This window comes from Octodon degus, unplaced genomic scaffold (genome assembly GCF_000260255.1).
Source record: "Octodon degus isolate 3935 unplaced genomic scaffold, OctDeg1.0 scaffold00113, whole genome shotgun sequence".
Classification (NCBI taxonomy): Eukaryota; Metazoa; Chordata; class Mammalia; order Rodentia; family Octodontidae; genus Octodon; species Octodon degus.
Genome location: NW_004524689.1, coordinates 3,858,912 through 3,880,190, shown reverse-complemented (window position 1 = coordinate 3,880,190; position 21,279 = coordinate 3,858,912). Strand labels below are relative to the sequence as shown.

The window sequence follows — 21,279 nt, the reverse complement described above, 5'->3', positions numbered from 1 at the left end:
CTCCCAGCTCATCATGAGTCCCTCAATTGGATCACCATGTATGAATACCATTTGCCACTTCCCCGTATGAGCACCCCTGGGCTGCCTGCTGCCCCAGGAAAAGCCCCCTCCAGCTCAGCCCCCACAGTCCAGTCCGCAGCCATAGTCATTGTGACTTCCAGCACCCCTGTTCCCCTCCCCCTACACCTCCCCAGGCCACTTCTTGCTCAAGTTCCAAGTCTTGCCTCAGACACTGCTGCCCCCAGCCCAATGGGTGGCCAGTTTAGGGCCAGCCAGGCCCCTGCTCTTGACCATAGCAGCAGCCAAGGTATAGACCCAGCTGTTTCCTCAGGTGCCACTCTCTCCCACCATCCTGTCCCACCTCCTGGGGAGCACTTAACTGCTTATCAACACAGACAGGGGCAGCCACCTAGGAGGCAGGCTTCCGTATGTTCACCTTGAACCCCTCGAGGCTACAGCAGTGCGTGGAGCACAGAGAGGGCACTTGGGAACACTGTTTGCTCAAATGAATGGGAACCATCAGCTATAGATGTGCAGCCCATCTTGCAGATGTGGACAGTGGCATGGCAGGGACAGAGTCTGCCTGAGACCGAAGTCCTCAGGATGCCATCAGCCCAAGCCAGAAGTTTGTTAGAAATGCAGTTTCCATTCCTGCACCTTCCAGAGGCCAGATGGGCCTGTAAACAAGTCCCAGAGGATTCCAAGGCACACGGCCACCTCGCTTCAAAGGGCAAACTACTGGGGCTGGGGAGATCGGACCAGTCCTGGGGGCTTAGTCCTGCCATCCCAGTTTTCTTCAGAGGCAGTGAGTGCTGTCAGAGGTTGCGGGGCCATAGCAGGCCAAGGGGTGCCATGGGGAAGGAGCTGCCGGGGCCGCGCAGACCCCAGGGTGTTCTGGGCAGTGCCGCCAACCCACCTTCCGCCTCTGCTCCTCCTCCTCCTGCATCTTCAGCTGCAGCTTGCGCACCATCACCTGGCGCTTCCACTCAGGGATGGGCCGGCCCTGCTCGTCATGCGTGGGGATGAGTGCCTCCACGTCCAGCTGCACGCCTGGAGCAGGTGTGGTGGGCGGTGCTGGTACCACCACAGTGCCGTTGAGCAGGGGCTGGGGGCCTGCCGCTGGTGGGGTGGGGCTCCGGGCCCGAGATGGCACGGGCGACACTGGTGGCAGCGGAGAGTCAGGCTGCGGGGAGAAGCAGCGGCGCTGAGCACTGGCACTGGGCAAGCATGGGGAGCCGGAGCGGGGCTCTCGCCTGCCTCCTACCTGGGAGGCTGGCTGCCCGCTGCCCGAGAACACTGTAGTCAGCCCCTTGCTCTGTGGTGTTGGCTTCAGGCTTTTGCCTGCCTTAATCTCAGCCAGTAGCTCCGAGTTGTCACCCGTTGGGGACATCATGTTGAAAGATTTGGTGCCTGCCATGGAGAAGGGGCACTGGTTGGGGGCAGGGCCCAGGACCCAGCACCCCCAATGCCCCTCTGAAACCTTCCCATGTCTGGATGGGTAGGGCCCTCCCTGGCCCCAGAGGCAGCTTTCCAGATTCTGGGGTCCCCTGGGTAGCTGTCAGGGCACCCAGGGGTGAACCCACTGCTCCCACACATAACAGCCCCACCGTCCTCATAACCCTACTCACAGTGTATGGAGCCCCTGCCTAGAGGCCTCTGGGAGTTCATGTTGGCTCCTGGGCCGGCCCTGGGAACTCCAGCCACTCAATGCCCAGCTCCAAAACACTACCTGGAGCCGGGCACTTGACCTTCGTCCCCAGCCCTGGCTCTGCCCCGGCAGGGTGGAGTCTCCCTCCAGCCCTCTCCCCCTGTCTCAGCACAGCCCAGTGACCCTTGGACCGAGCCGACTGGGGCACCTCTGGTCATACAGACTCAGGACCTGGAGCGTCAGCACCCAGCTGATCCTCTCTGTGCCCACACTCCCAGACAGACAGACGGGCAGACACACTGATTGCAAGCGGGAAGCATAGCATGGCCAAGCACTGCTGAGTTTTGGGGGTTCCAGGAAGGAAGGAGGTGCTGACAAAGGACATGGGAGAGGGCACCCTGGAAGCGGAGCCAGGTGGCCAGCATGCAAATGCCTGGGCACAGTTTGCATTTTCCGGTGCAGCTGGCAGAGGTGAATGGGGGTATAGGGAGGGCTGATTTTGGAGCCCCGAATAAGTAGTCAGGTCTGGAGAGGGGAAGAAAGAAAACCGGCCCAAAGCTTTTGGATGCCCAGGCTGGGTATGCCAGAGTGTCACAAGGAGAGGAAAAGAGGGAAAGAGAATGAGCAGCTGGCTCATTATCAGGCAAAGCTGTCAGCCAGGTGCAAAATGCTGTGCCCGAATGTTGCTGTGGTGGGGGTACAGGGGATGTGTCGGGTGCAGGGGCCCTTGGTGGCACGCAGGTCCCTTGCCTACAGGCCCCTGACCTGCCCTTTCCTCCAGTCCTGGCCCCTTCTGCTTGCTGCATTCTCCCGGCGTGCGAGCCAGCTTCTCCCCCAGCCCCCGCCCAGCCTCAGCCCCAGCCAGAGCCCCCAGCAGCTACTCACTCTTCCTGTGTCTCAGGACTCTCAATTCTAGGAACCGAGAGGAGAGAAGCAACCGTGAAGTTTAGAGCAAGGGGCCAGATGAGAGGGGGACAGCAGGGGACAGTGAGAGGGCCGGGGAGAGTGGGGGGGTGAGGAGAGAGGAGGAGCTTTCCTGCCCTTGTAACTCTGGCTCTGGGTGCTTGGGGCCCCACAAGGGTGGTCCATCTAGGACCCCAGGCTGCACAGGGCTGCTGCCGGCCCTGGCACTCTGTGCAAGGGCCTCCTCATTGGCACTGCATTGGGCCAGGGTGGGCGTCCTACCACGGACTCCGAGTCAGGCTTGAGATGGGGCCACTGAGTGGGACCCCAATGCTGGGTGGCCCAGGACAGGCTGGGATGCAAGGGAGGTAGGACAGAAGAAAAGACAAGTAGAAAGGAAACATGAAAACCATAACTAAAAAGATGGTACTTTTAAGAAGACTGCAGTTTCCAGAAGGCAGCTGGTTATCCAAGGCAATGTATGCCTAGAGCCAAGTTTAGACTCCTTCCGTGTCAGCCCCAGCATACTGAAAATTCTTTAGGGATACTAAAATTCTAACTTTGGGACAGTAAGGAACAGGAGGCTGATCCCAAGATAAAGGAGCAGGTTGGGTGAACAAAAAAAGTTCAAAAGACAAAACAAAAACACAAAACATGCCCGTATCTATGGAATGGGCTCGAACCCTTCTGGGGCCTAGGCCTTGTTTTTCCGAGCTTCCCCCACCCTTCAAAACAGTTATTCATGTTCCCAGCTTCCAACTCTAATGAGCCCCATCTCTCTGGGTGCCCACACCCCGTTCTTGGTGTATCCTAATATCTCTTCCTAACAGACCTGTCTCATGCCTCTTTCTGATGTGTCCTGAAAATTCTTTTTCCATGACAAATTAGCACACCTGCTACAGAAGAGTGGTTAAGCACCTTATTCCAACCTCTAGGATCCTCAGATCCAGCCTGGTGACAGGCTGGTGACAGCCCTGAGTGCCCCATCCTACTAAAGAGAAGACCATGAGTCCTGCTCACTCACTCCAGCACTCTGGAGGCTAGGGAGGAGTACAGCCATCTCCCGCTCAGCCTAGGCAGCTTAGTGAGACTGTCTCAAAAAATAAAAAGGAGCTGAAGGTAGAGCTCAGTGCAAAGGCCCTGGTTCAGTCCCCAGTAAAAGAGGGAAAATACTCAGGGGAGTCAGCAGGAAGCCCAGCCCCATTCCCCTGGCAAGGCCCTGGCTGACCCAAGGCAGGGGCAGGATCAGCCTAGGAAGAAACCTCATAAGTCTGGAAGAGCAAGAGAGTAGGGAAGAGAAAGACAGACGGGACAAGGACGGCAAGGCGGCCTGCCAGCTGTCGGGGCCCCTTGAAGGTGGTGCCACTCTGAGCTCTTTGCTCCTCAAGACACCAGCCCCGGAGCTAGGACGCCCCTGAGAGCAGCCACCCAGAGCCCAGTTAGGGCCGAGTGCTCTCTGGGGCAGGGGCGGCGGGAGTAAGGACTCGGGCGGGCACAGCAACTGGGGAGGGGGCGGTGTCTAGACTTCCCTCCCCTTCCAGGGCTGGCGCCGCCCCCACCCTCGCCCGCCCCTACTCACTGCCGGTGGACGAGGAGGAGCGGCGCTGCCCGCAGCCAGGGCCCGCGCCCTCCGGGGGCAGAGGCGGGGCGGGCGGCGGCGAGCTCAGGGCCTCGGGCAGAGGCGGTGGCGGGGGAGGTGGCGGGAGCTCCCTGCGCGCCTTGGGGTCCGCGGCGCAGCCGTTGTGCACGTGGTTCCCGGGGAGCGGCGTCGCCTGCGGGGGTGCGGGGGGGCCGGCGAGTGAGGCGCGCGCGGCGGGGTCGGGTCCCGGGCGGGTGGAGGCGGCGGCAGCGGGCGCTGGCGGGCGGGCGCGCACCTCCTCACTGTGAGCCATGCCCGGGTGCACGGCCGGTGGCTCGGCTGGGCGGCGGCCCAAGTGGCGGTAGTAGTCCCCCGTGCTGGGCTGTTTGCTGAAGACGCGCGGCTTACGGCCGGAGTCCTGCCTGCGCAGCCCGTGGTGGCCGTCGTGCGAGGAGGGCTGCAGGAAGACAGTGGTCAATGGGCTTGGCCACCAGAGACCCCCACGCCCCCTGTCGGGCTCCGGGTCTCCCCGGGGTCGCAGCCAGCGGCCTCTAGACCCCCATGGTCTAAGGGTGGCACAGGGCGAGGGTCACGAGTGCCCCGAGTGAAGGACAGGCTCGGCCACCCCGCAGGGAGGGGTGCTGGGCGCTCGCCAAGGAAGGGCACCTGGGGGCCCCCACGGAGGCCAAAAGGGGCGGGCCTGGGGGCGGGGTGGCCCAGCCCCGACGCCAGGGGGAGCCGGAGAAGGGGCAGCTCCCCCAAAGCCTGGCAGCACCCCGCGCCCGATCACCCGTGCGCGCCCCCAGGATCCCAAACCGTCTCCAACGGGGTCCAGGCGCAGAGGGAACCCGACAGAGAGCCCGAGCCCCGCTAGGCTCTGCTCTCTCAAGGGCCCACGCCGCGCGGGCCTGGGGCTGCTCCTACCTGCGACTTTGCTGGTGGCCCCCGCTGTGCACCTGGCGCGGGGGCGGCGCGGACCCGACACCTGCGTTACCCGATCCTTGCGCTCAGGTTTCCACCCAGCCCGCGCGCCGGCCCGCCTGCCTATGGGCTCCGCGGCCTGGCATCACCCGGGCCGCAGCAGCCTTCCCGCCCCCGCCATCGGGGATGCTCGGGCTCCGTCCCACCCCCAGGCGCGGCCCCGCCCCGTGCCTGTCTCCCTAAGCAAACCTTGTCACCCCGACCTTCTTTCACCGCCCCCCCATTGTACCCAGAGGCTAAGGACCTGACCGTGGCGCAGCCTCTTATATTCAGCCCGGTTCCGGGTCGCGCCCCTACCTTTCCCCTCCCGCATCTAGAAAGCATCGCCATCTGCGTAAGCGACACCAACACCCGCGCCCAAGCCTCGAGTTTCAGGGGCGACCAGGCTAGCTCGGGTGACAGTGCAGCGTCCCGCCCCATTGCCGCTGCCTTCGCTAAGCCCAGCGCAGGGATAGGGACATGAGTCGATGAGACCAAAGGCCGAGTGACCGCGCGGAGGCTGCCTCCTGCCCACCCCAGAGCCCTGCGTCCCCTTGATGGCCCTGGACCCTCTGTACCCCCGTGGCCAGGCTCACGTTTCAGGGAACGTGACACGCTGGATTCGTTTTCTGGGCCAGCGGCCCCCTGCAGCCCAGGAGGAGCTCTTGGCTGCCACGACCCTGCTGCCTCCCTAAGTTCGGCTCCGTGCTGAGGGCGCAGGGGCACACAAAGGGCCCTTTGTAGAGAGGCCCAGAGCCTGTGGCTCTGCACGCACATACTGCTGAGGGGCACGAGGATTGAGCAACTGTGGGCTGGGCACAGGGGTGGGGTGGGGAGTGGGTGCTGGCCAGGCACTTGTTCCTGCTTGTGGGTCGGGCCATGTGCCTCGACCTGGGACACAGAGCTGTGCCCAAGAAACCTCCTCTAAAGATGAAAGGAGAATTTGATGTCTAGTCTGGTAGTGGGTGGAGTCCCTGTTCAGGTTCGTGTCCCCTCCACAGGTCCCTCCCCCTGGGGACATTGTCACCTGAACAAACAGATTATACCACTCCACCCCATGGTGGCCTGCCTTGGGCTGGGGAGAGAATTACAGGGTCTGTCCTGCTGCAGGACTCCAGGCAGCAGCTGCTTCTGCACACCTGACCACCTGTGGTCTCAGCTGGTCCCCTCCCTTCTCAGACCAGCCCTGCCCAGTCCCTGTGGCTGGTGCCCCAGCGCCCTCTCTGGTCCTCCTGCCTAGGATTCCCAGAGCTGTCCCGACCTGACCTGACACCCATCACCTCTGCCACTCCCGGGCCTCTGGAGTCCACTGGCTAATGGTCCTATGCTTATGCTAACTGTGCCCACAAGCTGTCACCCTTTTCAAGGCATGCTCCACCTGCAAGCACCCATTGTAGGCAATAGCTCCCCTACTCACAGGCGCTCAAGCCCCAAGCCCCAGCCATCTCTGCTTTCCTGCCCTCAGTGCCATCTGTCACCAGATGCCCAGGGAGCTCGGGTCCACTCAGCTTCTTCCTCTCCCCTGGCCCACAACCTCACGCCATGCTGCTTGGCATATATGCCCCTTGGTGCCATTCCACTTGAGCCCAGGGCCTCAGGCATGCATGTGTCTCAGAAGGGCAGCCTGCATGCATCCCCTCCACTCCTGACTACCCTGCCACTGCCTGAGTGGTGGCACAGACCAGCTCCTGGTGTGGCCATCGGGATCTTCACTCCTTCAGCCACCACTGCCCACTTACACAGCAGCTTTCTCTGACCTCCTGCACCCTTGGAGCTGCCCCAGAGCTCAGGCCGCGAACATCCTGCTGCACCCATCTCCCCCCTGCCAGTGGCAGCGCTGGGCGCAGGCAGTCAGAGCTCACTACCTCCTTTCTGAGGGTCTCGGTCTCCACATGGCGGAGCTTGCTCTTGGTCTGCACGTAGATGTCAGCTGCCTGCAGCGCCGAGGGGGGCCTGGGAGCTGGGTAGCCCGGTGGGGGTGGGGGCTGCTGACTGCCTGGGGGTGGAGGTGGTGGAGGGAAGCTGGGGGGCGGTGGAGGGTGTGTAGGTTTCCCCGTCTTGCTTGGAGGCAGGCCTAGCTCCGGGTTCAGCATGTCCATGTAGTTCTGTATGTCTGCAGCCCTTGCACCCGGAAGCCCTGGGGAGGCAGGTGAGAAACAGGCTGGGGAGTTTGCAGAGGCTGTCCCCCAGGACCGAGACTCCTCACCACCTAGAAACGCCCTGCAGAGGCAAGACTGGTTCAGGAGTGCTCCCTGGCATGGCTCACTGCGGCCTCTGGCAGTGCCACCTGGTCCCCCCTTCCTGGCTTATTGTCATAGGGAGAGGGTGTGCACAGGTGCAGAGGGGAAGCACGGGGGCCTTGAGCTCAGGCCATGCCAGCAGGAGAGGCCCCCCTGGCCAGGGCCAGGGTGGCTCCTCTGAGCAGGTGGCAGGAGTCTGGGTGGCCACACCCAGGTATTGTTGGGTACCCTGCCAGCTCTGCGCCCCTGCCTGGCAGTGGGAAGCAGCCATGGCAGGTGGGTGGCATTCATGTTCAGGATGTGGCCTGAATGTGGCAGTCACAGGCCTGAGGCATTGTGTACGCGATTCTTTGCCCCACGAATTTGCATGAGTTAGTCTGTAGACATGGGGTGTGTGTGTGTGTGTGTGTGTGTGTGTGTGTGTGTGTGTGTTCTAGTGTGGAAATAGGGTTGTGGGCTGGTGTGTCATGTGGGTGTGTACATATGGCTGCACCTGCCTGGGTGTGTGTCTAAGCATCCTTTCTGCACCCTGGCTGTGAGTCTGTGCCAGTGTGCACATCTAGGTGTGAGTAGCTGACAACAGTGAGCCATGTGCAGGGTGCACATGGATTTTGTGGAGAAAGCATACACATGCGGGTCCATGTAGGTGTGGGGTGAGCACATACATGTACAGCGTCCTTTCCCCAGGTTTAGGGTGCTGGCTGCTGGCTGCTGGCATGGCTGTCTGGTGGTCGGCTCCATTCTGCGCTTCCCCCCTCTTCCCTCCCGGCCCACTCACCACACAGAGGGTGCTGGCCCTTGAGGCTAGAGTGGCTGGAAGAGCAGGAGTCGTAGTTCGAGAGGGTGCTGGTAGGCGAACTGAGGTCAAAGTTCGGCCGCTGGACAGACATGGTGGTGTTGGGTGAGGACATGCCCGAGTCAGGCTGCTTGGCCTCTAGCTCTGTGGATGGATCCCGGGACAGCACGCGGTGCTCCACGCTCTATGGACAGAGGGGACGCAAAGGGGGCTGGGCCCACAGAGCAGTGCTTGCAGGGCTGAGGTCCCACTCAGGCCAGCCTGGGCTGAGACCCTGGTGAAACCATGTCCCTCCCTCCAACTCTCTTTCCCCATCCTGAGAGGGGCTCAGGTTCTCAGGCTAAGATTCATGGCCAACCCCCAGCAGTAGGACCACAGGCCCTGACCCCTTTCTACTCTGGAGGGAGGAGACAACTGAGAAGGGGCCTGGGATGCACCCAGGGGACAAGTGACATGCTCCAGGTTCTCCTCAGAACAAGCACGGGGCTTTGGGGCTGCAGTTAGGGTCAGGCTCATCCCTGGCATCTAGTTGAAACCCTGTCTACTTCTCCGACCTTCCAGCGCCCAACACCAGCCCACCTACCTGATGGGCCCTGGGGAGCAGGGACCCAGCTCAGCTGTGATAGGCAGCTGCAGCTCACATGGCCAAGCCTCCCACCCACTACATCTGTCCCCTCCTGAAGGTGACAGGGCTGAGGTGGGGGCCCTGCTTACATTGCCCATGGCGTCCCTGCTGCCTGCAAGACCGCTTGCTCCACTGCCTCCTGCCCAGAACTACTCCTCCCTGCCCCGTGCCCCCTCCCTGCCTGGGAAGTGTCACAGGTCCCCTGGGACAGGGAGGCAGGCCTGGTACCAGGAAACCGCTCGGCAGCCACGCTCATTGGCCCTGTAATTAGGGACTCTTTGGGAGTGTTTGCCTTTTCTGGGCCAGCATCCTTGGTGGCTTGGAGCTGACACTGCGATGCTAGGCCTGCTGGGTAAGGGGCCAGCTCCTGCCCCTTCCCTATAAGCCATGGGAGCCCGGGAGGCATAGGGGTGGCATGAGGGTGCCCTTCCCTTGGCTAGCACTAGTAGGTCCAAGGGTCCCAGCCCTGACCTTGGTGGATTACAGACAACAGAGGTTGGGACCCAGGCTGTGCAGGCTAGGAAAGTGGCTTTGCATGTCCTTGTCCCCACTCGCTAGTGGTGTGACCTTGGCCACTTAAGGGTCTTCACCTATAAATGGGAACATGGTACCACCTGCCCTGTGTATGGGGAAAAGGTCATGTCTTTTGTAGATAGGCTGGTCTAGAACGTGTGGTCCTCCTGCCTCAGCCTCCTGAGTGCTGAGATGACAGGCATGCACCACCAGCCTGGCTTCAAAAAAGATTTTAAAAGTGCCAGGGCTTGGTGCTTTGTAAATGCCAAAGGTGCACACAGTTCCTACTGCTGTAAAGATGGATTCAGATGACACCTGCTCTTGTCAGAATTCAATGTCTGGGCTGTCACTGGAAAGAGCTGCAGCCTGGTGGGCTGTCGGGGGGCAATAGCAGGCCACCCTTGCAGCCAGACAGCAAAGACAGATTCAGTGGGAAGGAGCCCGCATCTGGCACAGAAAGGCCCTTCAGCATCCGCTGCTGCTTGTTTGCCCCCATGACAGGGTGCTCACTACCGCCACCTCCAGGCCAGGAGGCCTTTGGGTTGTTTCTCCTCCAGCCCGCCTGCACACTGACCCTCAGCTCGCACATTCATCAGGTTGCTGGGTGGGGCCATCTTCAGTGCTGGCAGATAGCCCAGAGCCATCCTGCGGAAGTCCCTCTGGTGGCCGGCGTCCTTCTGAGGGTACCTGAGGCCCACCTCTTCCCACCTCCACGGCCCAAGATTCATGGCAATCAACCCAATGGGGCAGAGTCCTGAGTGCAGTCACCCAGCCCTGAGCCCGAGTCCCGGAGAGTCTCCTCACAGCTGTGCAACCATCATAAAAGCTTCGAAGAGTCACACAGGCTGCCGGGGTGGATTTATGGCCAAGCGAGCGAGCATGCGGGGTAGCAGTCAGCAGAGGGAGGCCCTGGCCAGGCCTGGCTGGCCGGCTTCACCACTTCCTGGCTGTGTGACCTTGGGTGTCCTGGAGCCTCAGTTTACCCATCTGTGAAAAGGGACACTAGCACCACTTCCCTCAGGGGCAGGTGCTCCCTGGGGGCAGGTGAACTCGAACCCCTGGACCTCCCATCCTCATGTCTTCTCTGAATGGCCCTGATTCTCTCTGGCTCCTTCTCTAACTCTTCACCCTCTTCTCCCTTGCTGTCCCTCCTTCCCCAGAGGGTGGTGGTTCTGGGCTGAATGGCTCCAACTCCCAGTGTCGCCAGGCCTCAGTCTCCTCCTTGGTTAAGGATATGACACTAGCCTGAGAGGGGCGGGAAAGGAGATGGTTCATCGGGCCGCGCCTGGACAGACGTACCAGGTTCTCCACGGTGCGCAGGTAGCGGGTGCAGTGGCTGTGGCCGTTGAAGTCAGACAGGTCAGCGGCTGTATACCCATCTCGGTCGCGGACGTCCAGCTCCGCGCCGTTCACTACCAGGATCTGGCAGCACTGTGGGGTGGGATCTGATGAGGAGCTGGCTTCGAGCTGGGCCGGTGCGTGCGTGTGCGTGTGTGTGCACACTTATCTGTGTCCTTATCCCAGGCGAGATGTGTTGAGAGCACCTCGCCAGCAGAGGACGCCCGCGCCCCGCCTTTCTGGCTGTCCAGGCCCCGCCCCTTTCTTCTTAACCACGCCCCACTTCCCTGGCCACGCCCCACCGCCAGACCTCCAGCTCGCCGTTCTCCGCGGCGTCGTGCAGCGGGGTCCCGCCCCACAGGTCAGCCGAGATCTCGCCGCCGTGCAGCAGAAGCCAGCTGAGCACTTTGGCGTGGCCGCGGCTCGCCGCGAAGTGCATGGCCGTGGCGCCGTCTTTGTCCTGCTCCGACAAGCTCACGTCTGTGCAGCTCACCTGGGCGGGAGGGCGGGGCTGGGCGCCAGGAGCTTTTGGCCCCGCCCAGGCCCCGCCCAGGCCCCGCCCCCTCCTCACCAGCCACACGATGACCGGGCTGTGGCCCATCTGCGCCGCGGCGTGCAGCGGGGTCATGCCGTCGTGGGCGCGCGCGTGCGGGTCCGCGCCGCACTCCTTCACCAGGTACTGCGTCACCTCCAGGTGGCCCTCCTGGCACGCCAGGTACAGGGGCGTGGCACCGTTCTTGGTTTGGGCATTCACTCCCCTGTGGAGACGCAGGGCCACCTTGGGCGTGGGCTCGGATCGCCTGTCGCCTCCAGAGCCCCCTTGCTCTCCTTGCGTCGAGGGAGCGGGGACTCCAGACCAGGCCCTGGGACAGCAGGCTGGAGGGGGCCTCATTATGGCCTGTCCTCACTCCCTCTGGATTCTGGCTCCGCCCTGAGCTACATCCCCAGCCCTTTTATTAATTTTGAAACAAGATCTTGCCAAGTTGCCCAGGGGAACTATCTGGGGACACTCCTATATCAGCCTCCCAGAATGCTGAGATTTCAGGTATGCACACGCACACCCGGCTCCAAGGCCTTTGTATATAAAATGCCCGACTCAGTGCTTCCTGCCTGGAATAAGCAGCCCCGCCCTTTACCGAGGCCGCTTGGCCACTGGGACTTGGCCTCGTCTCTCTCTGAAGCCACTCTTAAGTCACCATGCGTCCTCAACTCGCTGTCTGTCCCTTGTGCTCTTGCTCGTGTCCCTCCACCTGCAGTGCATGGTGAGCCCTCCTCTCTCAGACTCAGGGCAGATCCCTCCTTCATGAGTCCTCCCTTGGCTTCTTGGCCAGTGCAGGTCTTGCCCACCTGCACCCCTCCCCAGGCCAGCCCCAGGGCCCCTCCTCCTTCATGCTTGGTCATCAGAGGCTGGGCCTCTGAGTAGCAGAGGTGGCAGGGTTACACAGAAACCACAGGGTTACCACAGAAACTCCAGGGTGCCTAGGGACTCCTCAGCCTCAGCTAAATAGCAAGTCATGTGTTAGCATCTCTGACACTGCAGGGGACGCATTTATACTAACATATGACATATCTGAGATTCAGTTCACTGGACATCCTGGCTCCTGCCATTGTCACTAGTGGAGCAACAGTATGGAATGGCCACTTTATACGAAGAACTTCCAGGGTGTACCAGCAGGGTGTGTGTGTGTTTGTTTGTTCGTTCTGTTTGTATCTTGGGGTTGAATCCAGCAGTGCTACATCCCTAGCCCCTATTATATTTTGAGACAAGGTCTCTCCAAGTTACCCAGGCTGGCGTCCAAATTGGAGTCCTCTCGCCTAGCCTCCCGAGCAGCTAAGATTACAGGTTTGTATCCTTTGGGCTGGCAGGCCAGTACTGCTTTGGAGTAGGGTGCTGAGATTTGAACCTGGGGCTTTTCACATCTGGGCAGGCACTGTGCAGAGTTGCAGCCCAGGCCCTGGGCATTCTCTTAAAGCCCGCAGTCTGTCTCATTTTTTCAGATGGGCAAGGGTGGCCAGGTGTGGCCACAGGTCTGCCGCTGGTAGATGACCTAAGAATTGCACCCCTGGGGGACCAGGACCAGGGATGCAGTAGGCATGAAGGAGTGGGAGGGGCAGCTGGGACTCAGCTTTCCATTCTTGCTGTCCCTTGTCCTGGACTGTGGTAGGCAGGCTGAGGGAAACGGGCCCCCAGAGTGTAGTTACCACAGTCGGCCACACCCAACCCCAACCCAGGAATTGCTTGGTCGTGGGATCTAAGGTCGTCGTGAGGGGCTAGGGAGATAGCTCAGTAGAATAAGTGCTTGCCTGGCAAGCGCAAGGCCCTGAGGTCAGTCCCCTGTTTTGCTAAATAAACAAACAAACAAATAAATAAATAAATAAATAAATAAATAAATAAATTTGAGGTGAACACTGAGCTGGTGGGTTCTAGGTCCTGGGTCCTCAGTTCTTCATATCCTCCCTGCATCTGTCCATGTGCCCTGTCAGGCACAGGTGTGACCCCCACCCACCAGACCATTCTTCCCTAACTGCCACTCCTCACCCCCAATCGCATCAACACGCCAACCTCCTCCCCCTCACAGCAGCCACGGAAGACCTCGGCCTGTCCCCAAAGCCTTGGCACTCCATGCGCTTCCTGCCCCTGGAGTCCGTGGCTCTCTGGGCCTAGCCAAAGCCCCCTGAGCTGCACTCTCAGTACATTTTGGGGGCAGGGGCTGCGCCTGCCTGTCCCTCAGCTCCCCACACTCCTCGCCAGTGGAGCACAGACCCAGCCACCTGTCGATCCTCTGATCCACGCTGGCCTGGGGTGGTATCGCCCCCACACTCACTCCTGCTGCAGTTAGAAACGGTTGATGAATATTTCATGACCTACACTCGGTAGCCTGAATTATTCACCCCTTCACCAAGGCACGGAGGGTGCCAGGGTCCTAGGGATCAGAGGCTGCAGGGGGTCATCCCAGGGTCCGCAGGGGTCTTTCTGAGGGGCCCGAGGCAGTGCATTTAGTAGGGACCAGATGTGCATGCATCCCTGCCGGCAGCACGCCTGTTTGGTAGGCAGCCATCCATCAGGCAGGGGTGCACAGCCAGTGGGAGAAGGACCCGGACAGCAGGGGCAGTGGTGTCCACACCTGCCAGCTGCCGCTCCAGGTCCCAGGCCTCAGCAAAGGTCCCTGCCTGTCCCCCCGGTTGCATTCCCACCTCTGCACTCCTGTTCCCTATTCAAGACTTGAGCCTCCTGCCTGGAAAGCCCAAGGACACAGCAGATTTGCTGTTACCTGTGAAGGGAGCAGCCAGCCTTGGCCTTCTCTGGTGTGGCCTGAGAGCTCCTTCCCCACCCACTGGGGAACAGGACAGGAATGGGGCAAGAATGAGGTCAAAGAGAAAGTCCCTAGAGAGATGAGTGAATGACAGTGCCAATAAAAAGAGATTTCTCTTTGCCAGCACCTCGATGTGCACGCTGCCCACGTTGTCTCCTCTGACTCTGGTGAGGGCCTTGCATGGTGGGCAGTGGTCTGGCTCCACTTTTACAGACAAGGAGACTGAGGCACGGGGGGCTGAGATCACTTGATGTGAGCTGGCAGGGGCACATGTGAGCCCAGTCTGCTGTTCACACCCTGCAGCTGTCCGTCAGTCTCCTGCCCACCACCAAACCACAGGAAGCCTGGCTCTGGGCTGTGTCCCATGCTCAGGCAATGGTGGTGCCCTGATTCCCCTTCTTGTCCCTTCCTTCCTAAGCCCGTGTGGTAGGTGGGCCCAGCCCATTCTCTTCCTTATGCCCGAAAGGGCCAGCCACGAGGTGCCCACTGCTGGCCTGGGTGTCCAGCCTCTTCCAGGCACCATTTCTGCCAGGAGTCGCTGCCTTCTGGGCCACCTCTGGGCCTGCAGCCCATCAAGTTCCTGTCCTGACCACTGCAGCCACCGCAGGACCACGTTCCTGCCCTGCCACAGCCTCGGCTCCCCGCCACCCTCCAACTCACTCTGCAAGGCCCCGCAGAGTGCTTTAGATAGAGGCAGGGTTTTCTTTTTTTGGAAGGGTTTACAGGGTGTTTAGGGTCTCCCTACTAGATTGGACTCGTCATGATCCCCCTGATTACAGCCTCCCAAGAGCTGGGATAGCAGGTGGAGGTGGGGATTAAACAGCACCTGACTGCGCTTACGTGAGCAGGCACTTAAACAACTGAGCTAACAGGCGGCCTCCCTCCGCAGGCAAGCACTTATTCTTTTTTTTTTTTTTTTTTTTTTGAATATTGTTTTGTTTTTTTTTTAATTTATTTATTTATTTTGTGTGTGTGGCCAGCTCTGGCTGGCATGTGGTGCTGGGGGATTGAACCGCGGTCCCTGTGCTTTGCTAAATTTGTTCTAAGTAGGTGCTTTAGACCACTGAGCCAACTCACCAGCCCCCCCCCCCCCAGCACTTATTCTAATGAGCTAGCTTCCTGGCTAGGCAGGGTTTTGGAAAGTGATTGGACCTTGGTTAGCCACAGCTGACGGCTATTAAGAGGCGGGGCCTAGTCTGAGGGGGCGTGGTCGAGGGCGTGGCCTGGCTCGGCTCCTCCCCACTCTTTGCGTTCAGCCCACCGTGTCAGAAGCCTTTCCTTCAGGCAGGCCCCTCTGCCGGTGGAGCCCAGTCTCGGAGCCAGCAGAATATGGACCAGGCAGAACCTGGCCTAACAAATTGGGATCCCAAATAACCCTCGACAAGGGAAACAATGAAGACCCTGGTAGTGATCTTAAAAATCCCATGCTTTTCTTCCTCCTCTCGGGAGAAAGGTTATATGGACTAACTGTAAGGAAGAAGCAAATCTCCCTGATTGTACAAGAAGAGCATGGAATGCGGGAGGGGGCGTTGGAGAACTCCGTCCACATTTGTGCCAGCTGGCCGTTCACACTTGCTGCTCCAAGTAACAAGGAGCAACAAGTAACGAGGAGTGACCCTTCTACCCCCAGATCAGACTCGGGCAAAGAGCAACGTTTCCGGGGCTGGCCTGATGCACTTCTACCCCCCAGGGGCTGGCCGGAGGGCTGCTCTGAACCCCTCTTATCTTTCCGGATCCCTAGCGAGGTTTAGAGCAAGGAAAACACTGCTGTTGTGAGGAAGGTTCTAGAACACCCACTCTCAGCTCCTCAGAGAGGTTTCTGCTGACCCCTTGGAGAGAGAGGCTTCCCAGGGCTCGCTGTCCCTCCGGAACTGTCGTGGGCCCCGGACTCAGTGTTCGCTGGACGCACATCAGAGGCTGCTGAGTGGGTGGCAGCAGCTCTGTCCCCTGGGGCAGTCGGCTGGCAGGGACACAGGTGACCAGGGAGGAGGTGCATCCGAGCGGAGAGTGGGCTCAGCCTGCCTCCTCGTCTGACACTGTGAGACCCCCCCCAAGCTGTTCCCAAGTAAGGGGGACTTGAAGATGCAGCCTGCTGTGGGCACAGGGAGGCCCAGAGAGGGGTTTTCATCTAATGTCACATGCAGTGAGCTGTGAGCCAAATCAGAAAGGGCCCAGAGCTCCGGACTCTTCACTCTTTTTTTTTTTTTTTTTGGTACTGGGGATCCAACTCAGGACCTTTCTCTTGCCAGGCAGGTGCTTATGCCACTGAGTTATCTCCCAGGCTTGTTCTTCACTCATTCAGCCACTGTCCATGTGGTGACAGGACCAGGACACAGTGGGAAGGTAAAGGTTCTGTGCTCAAGAGTCGGGTCACAGCGAGAAACACACAGAGCCCCAGGAATGCACTGGCAGCGGATGATAAATAAGGGCAACAGGGACGGGAGGCAGAGGGGGCAAGCATGTGGACTGGGTTACAGCTTGTTCAGCTGCCGACCGACCATGCTGAGAAGGTGTGACCCCTGCAGACTGGGAGGAGGGCAGGGGCAGCCTGGGCTTCGATGGAGGCAGAGGGGGGTGGCATGAGCCCAGCAGGAGCGGGGAAGGGAGCTGAGAGGGCAGAAGACCTGAAACAGAGGCAGCCTGGAGCTACTTGAGCAGGACAGTATCCATGACAGTGATGCTCATGATGGGCTTTTTTTTTTTCTTTTTTGTATTTTATGGAAGGGTCTATAGGGTCTCACTACTAGATTGGACTTGTAGTGATTCTCCAGTTTATAGCCTCCCAAGAGCTGGGACTACAGGTGCATATCACAGTGCCCAGTCTCAATTGCCATCTCAGTATGCCCTGAGGGTGGGGCCGGCATGGCAGTCCTGGGGATCAAACCCCAGGCCCATAAGCCTGCTTACAGGCACTTAAATCTGCTGAGCTATTTGGCCAGACCTCATGATGTGCTTTTTTTTTTTTTTTTTTTCGGAACCGGGGATTGAACTCAGGCCCTTGCGCTTGCCAGGGAAGTGCTTATTCCACTGAGCCATCTCCCCGGCCCCATGATATGCTTTTTGAGGCAGGATCTTGCTTTATAGCTCAGGCAGGCCTTGAACTTACTATGTAGCCCAGCTGTGATCTTGCCTCAGCCCTCCCTTCCCCAGAGCCTCCCCTGGAGTTAGGACAAGTACAGCCACTGGCATCCTACCGCGGCCCTGCACAAGCCCCACCCCAGGTCCTGCTGTCCTGCAGACCTTTGCAAAGCAGGGCCAGGCCAGGGGGTTGACAAAGAATGCATGAGCCAGGCTGCCTGACAGCACAGGTGCCCAGCAGGCAGGGGCGGCCCTGCCCCATGGAGCCTCAGCCCTGTGGGTCCCTGAGAGTGAGAAGCGCCCCCGATCGGCCCACAGGGGCACCACCTGTCTTGGGCTCAGCCAAGCAACAGAAGCTATGGACAAACAAAGGAGAAAAGGAAGACCCCTGCAGGTGCACAAGGCCGCGCAGCAAGCCCGGGGGCCTGCAGCTGGCCTGCAGCCCTTGGTGCCGCTGTGCAGGTGTCGTCAGCAGTGAGCCAGAGATGTCTGCCCTGCATGTAGACTGCACACAGGGAGGATGCTCACAGGGCCAGGCGACCTGCACAAGGGGCTGGCTGCAGAGCTGCTGCTAGGGTGACACTGAGGCCCAGGCCCTGCTGCCTGTGGCCAGGTCCCCCGTAGACACTCAGCAGGGAGGCACTCTTTGGAGCCTAACCTGTCTCCTGGTGGGCTTGTCCCACACCCTGTCCAGGTGTATGAGTGGCAGAGTCCAGGAATCCTAGGAAAGAGCCCAGGCTTCCCTGCTGTCCCTAGCCCTGAGGGCCAAGCCTCAGTCTGAGCTGAGCCTGGGGTCCCAGCTGCTCAGACCCCAGAACAGCCAGTGGCTGACACAGCAGAGGCAGGAGGACCAGGAGGATCATGCCCTGTGCCTCCCAGGCTAGGGACCCCTTTCTGCAGGGGGCTCTGAGGGAGGGCCCTCCGAGGGCAGCAGCCTCCAGGGTCACTGTGGCCAGCCCTCAGCTCCTGGGAAGATTCGGCCCAATGCACCAGGACAGACTGGCGGAGGGAAGGAGCAAAATGTCCTACACTGTGCAGCCCAGGCTAACGCCCCAGGCACAGCCTGGCCCTGGCTGGCCTCTCCCAGGGCTGTCCAGCCTCCAGTGGCCCCCGCACCTGGTCACCACTATGGCCACAGCTGTGCGCAGCCTCCCTGGGTGGGATCGAGTTTCCCACCGGGAGGTACGGGCACCCTTCCTCCCTCACTGGCCCAGGCAGAGCTGAGCCCTTGTGAATAATTCAGAGCTTTGCAGCAGGCCCGGAGGCCCAGAAGAGCAGAGCAGGCCTCTTTCCTCACCATTCCCACCCCTGGGAGCCACAGCCTTGGGGAACAGCAGCCCTCACACCCCCCCCAAGGCAGGATGCTAAGCGGTCATACCGGCCCTCAACCCCAGGGCCCAGCCGCCCTCTTCTCCTGGAGCCCAGCCTGGCAGGCACACAAAAGTGTGTTCTTATCAGCAGCTCACAGCTGCTGCCGCCGCCGCCACTGCAGGGCATGGAGCCCTGGCCCACTGTCTACATCCCTAAAGTCCTGGCTGCCCCTGGGACTGGCCACACATCCACCAGGGCATCTGGCCTGGGCCGGGCACTGGGCCCAATCATGCCCAGGCCTGGGAGGCTGCAGCCCACGACGGTGTCTCATCGCCTGGCCAGAGTGTTGTCTAGGCGCAGCCTAGGCCAGCCCCTGGGGGAGAGGGCCCACAGTGTGCATGCTGGGCTTTGCACCCACAGCCTGACCCTCTAGGCCAGCTAGGTGCTGTGGGGGCACCCAGAGTGCAGGGTGACCCTCCCTGCTTAGGACCTTGGTATTTTGGTCTTGAAGTGAGGGGCTGGGACAGAGCCCACTGGGGATGAGGACACAGCTTGGATGCAGCTGCCAGGTCCCTGTGGAGGCTGTCACAGGCCTCGGGGCTGTGGCCTGGCTCTCAAAGCTCTGGGCTGGACCCTGAGCTCAGTGTCTCTGGGGCTCCTCCTCTAAGCCCAGACACTGGCCTGACCAGAGCTTGTCCTAGGAGAAAAGCCACACCTATGTCATTGTCCCTCACTGCCCCAGGGATGGGGGAGTCTGTGAGAAGAGCCCTTCCCAGGAGGGTGGGGCACTGATGGCCTGGGGCCTCCTGCCAGCCCTTGCCTAGGAAGCCGGAGCCAGGCCCCACCTGCCCTGGACAAGGAAGATTGCAGGAGCCCAGCCTGGCAGGTCTTGGGGCCATGCCAGCATATGGCTACCCTGGCCTCCAGCCTGTGCCTTGGTGCTGGGCCTTCTCACCTGGCATTGGGTCTCTCCCAGCCTGCACCTGGTACTGGGCCCTCTCACCCCAGCTTTTGCCCTGGTACTGGGCCCTCTCACCTGACAGCAGGTCTCTCCCAGCCTGCTTCACCTTTGTGGCTCAAGATCCAGGCAGCAACTCAGATTCACAAGCATCTCTGGTTGGAGCCCTGCCCACTGGGGTCCCTCAGACAGGGGCGGGGTGGCCTCCCCAGGATTCCTGGCCCCAGGTGCACCAAGACCTTACTTGCCCCTCCCTTCCCTACTCTTCAGGGAGCCCCTTTCCTCCATGCAGCCCCCACCCTGGGAGCTCCCAGCCCAGCCACTCAGCCCAGGAGCCCAAAGAATCTCATCCCCTAGCGAGGGACCCCAGAAAGGAAAGCTGCTCTCTGGTGTCCTGCTTGCCAGCTTAGGTCTGGGGTGAGGGCGGGCAGGAGGGGCAACTCTCCCTTGACTCTGATGACTGCCATGGCTCTGCTCTCCTGCTTGACTACAGAGCTATGACCTGGTCACTGAATTTAGAATAGTCTGGCACACTGGGCATGGTGGCACACGTCCGTAATGCTTCCCAGCATTTGGGAAGCTAAGGCAGGAGGGTCCCAGAGAGTTTAAGGCCAGCTTGAACTACAGGATGCCTGTCTCAAAAAAACAACAAACAAAAGGAAGTCCTGGCCTGGGAGCCTAGCTCAGTGACACTGTATTTGCTTTGTATATGCAAGGCTCTGGGTTCCAGCCCCAGCACCACACGCATGCACGCTTGCACAAGGTGGGTCCTTACTTTGGGTAGTCTGCGATGAGTAGCCTCAGGGAGGGGAAGTCTCCTTTGGCGGCGGCGTAGTGGAGAGGCAGTGCGCCTGTGTCTGTGGTTACGGTGGGATCCGCATCGGCATGATGCAGCAGCCAGTTCACCACCTCGGGGTGGCCAAAGCGAGCAGCCAGGTGCAGGACTGTGGCACCAGAATTGTCTTTGTCCTGTGGGAGGCAATGCTATTAGAGTCCTGGGGTCCAGACCTGCTCTTGTGGCTGCCAAGGCACCCTGCCAGCCTCTCATAGGGTGGCCAGACCTTGGGTAGTATAGTTTTGGGGTTGACCTGATCCTGGGGGGGTTTGAGTCTGGTTGGGATTGGAATGAAGGCCCCACACCCAACCCTTGCTGTTTTCTTCTCCTCCTTTTCTAAGTGTCGCAGGGGACAGAGGCTTCAGGGCAGGAAAGTGTCCTCCCTGGATTCCTGCACCCACTGGCCATGGGACAGGCTGTGCTCTTCTTCCCTGTGAAGGATGCTTGTGGGCCTAGGTGGGCAAGACGTGGGGCAGTCAGCAAGGGTTAGAGGTGTCCACTGGGAGGGGCTGGGTGAGACCCCTGCTGCACCCCAGAATCTGGTTTCATCCTCTCTGCACCCTGCCTTGTCTCTGTTGGGGAGGCTGTGGCCTGCTCCTGGCTGCTGGGCAGGGAGGAGAAACAGGGAAGCTGGATGTCCAGCCCCTGAGGCCAGTGCATTGGGGATAGTGGGCACCATTCTGGCACCCAAGAAATAGGATCAAGGGGAGGTGGGCAGGGAGAGGGCAGGGTTCTGGGCCACTGTGAGAAGCGGACACAGTCTGCTAGGGTCAGGGAAGTGATGCCTCTCCAAGCCTGCTTGCCCAGGGAGAGGGCACCGTGGGGACAGATGTGGCTGAGGCAGCAGGATTGGCAGGGATGCCAAGGAACGTGGCTCTAATGCAAAGGAGGCCTCTAAGGCGAGAAGGCACGGGGGACATGGAGCCATGGGCATGGCTGGTAGTCATCAGCCAGGCTGTGGGGATGGGGACAAAGGCCAACCAGCCCAATGGGGGAGGGGAGGACTGGGCGGGGAGCACCTAGCCCAGGAAGCTGAGGGAGACCTTCATGTTTCCCAGGAACAGCCCAGCATGGAGGTACATAGCTGTACCCTCGCACTTGGAAGGCTGAGGTGGAGACTTCAAGGCCAGCCTGGGATATATAGTGAGATGTGACTCAAAAAGAAGAAGAAGGAGAAGGAG

General features: G+C 60.4%; 1 protein-coding gene across 12 annotated transcripts in view; it reads right to left on the bottom strand.

Annotated features, from left to right (window-relative positions):
• Espn (espin) overlaps window positions 1-21,279 on the bottom strand; it is a 29,188-nt gene that overhangs the window by 5,825 nt on the left and 2,084 nt on the right. For 2 of the 12 annotated variants that reach the window (XM_023699508.1, XM_023699504.1), the window contains exons 2-11: window positions 20,039-20,232; window positions 11,174-11,360; window positions 10,913-11,095; window positions 10,564-10,695; window positions 8,109-8,310; window positions 6,956-7,227; window positions 4,131-4,587; window positions 2,534-2,560; window positions 1,265-1,410; window positions 917-1,183 (exon numbers count right to left, since the gene is read on the bottom strand). In XM_023699508.1, coding sequence (XP_023555276.1) covers window positions 917-1,183; window positions 1,265-1,410; window positions 2,534-2,560; window positions 4,131-4,587; window positions 6,956-7,227; window positions 8,109-8,310; window positions 10,564-10,695; window positions 10,913-11,095; window positions 11,174-11,360; window positions 20,039-20,232 — 2,067 coding nt within the window. Of the gene's footprint in view, window positions 1-916; window positions 1,411-1,628; window positions 1,768-2,533; window positions 2,561-4,130; window positions 4,588-6,955; window positions 7,228-8,108; window positions 8,311-10,563; window positions 10,696-10,912; window positions 11,096-11,173; window positions 11,361-20,038; window positions 20,233-21,279 lie in introns of those variants that run through there. The other 10 variants (XM_023699511.1, XM_023699506.1, XM_023699507.1 and 7 more) reach the window with 8 other exon arrangements.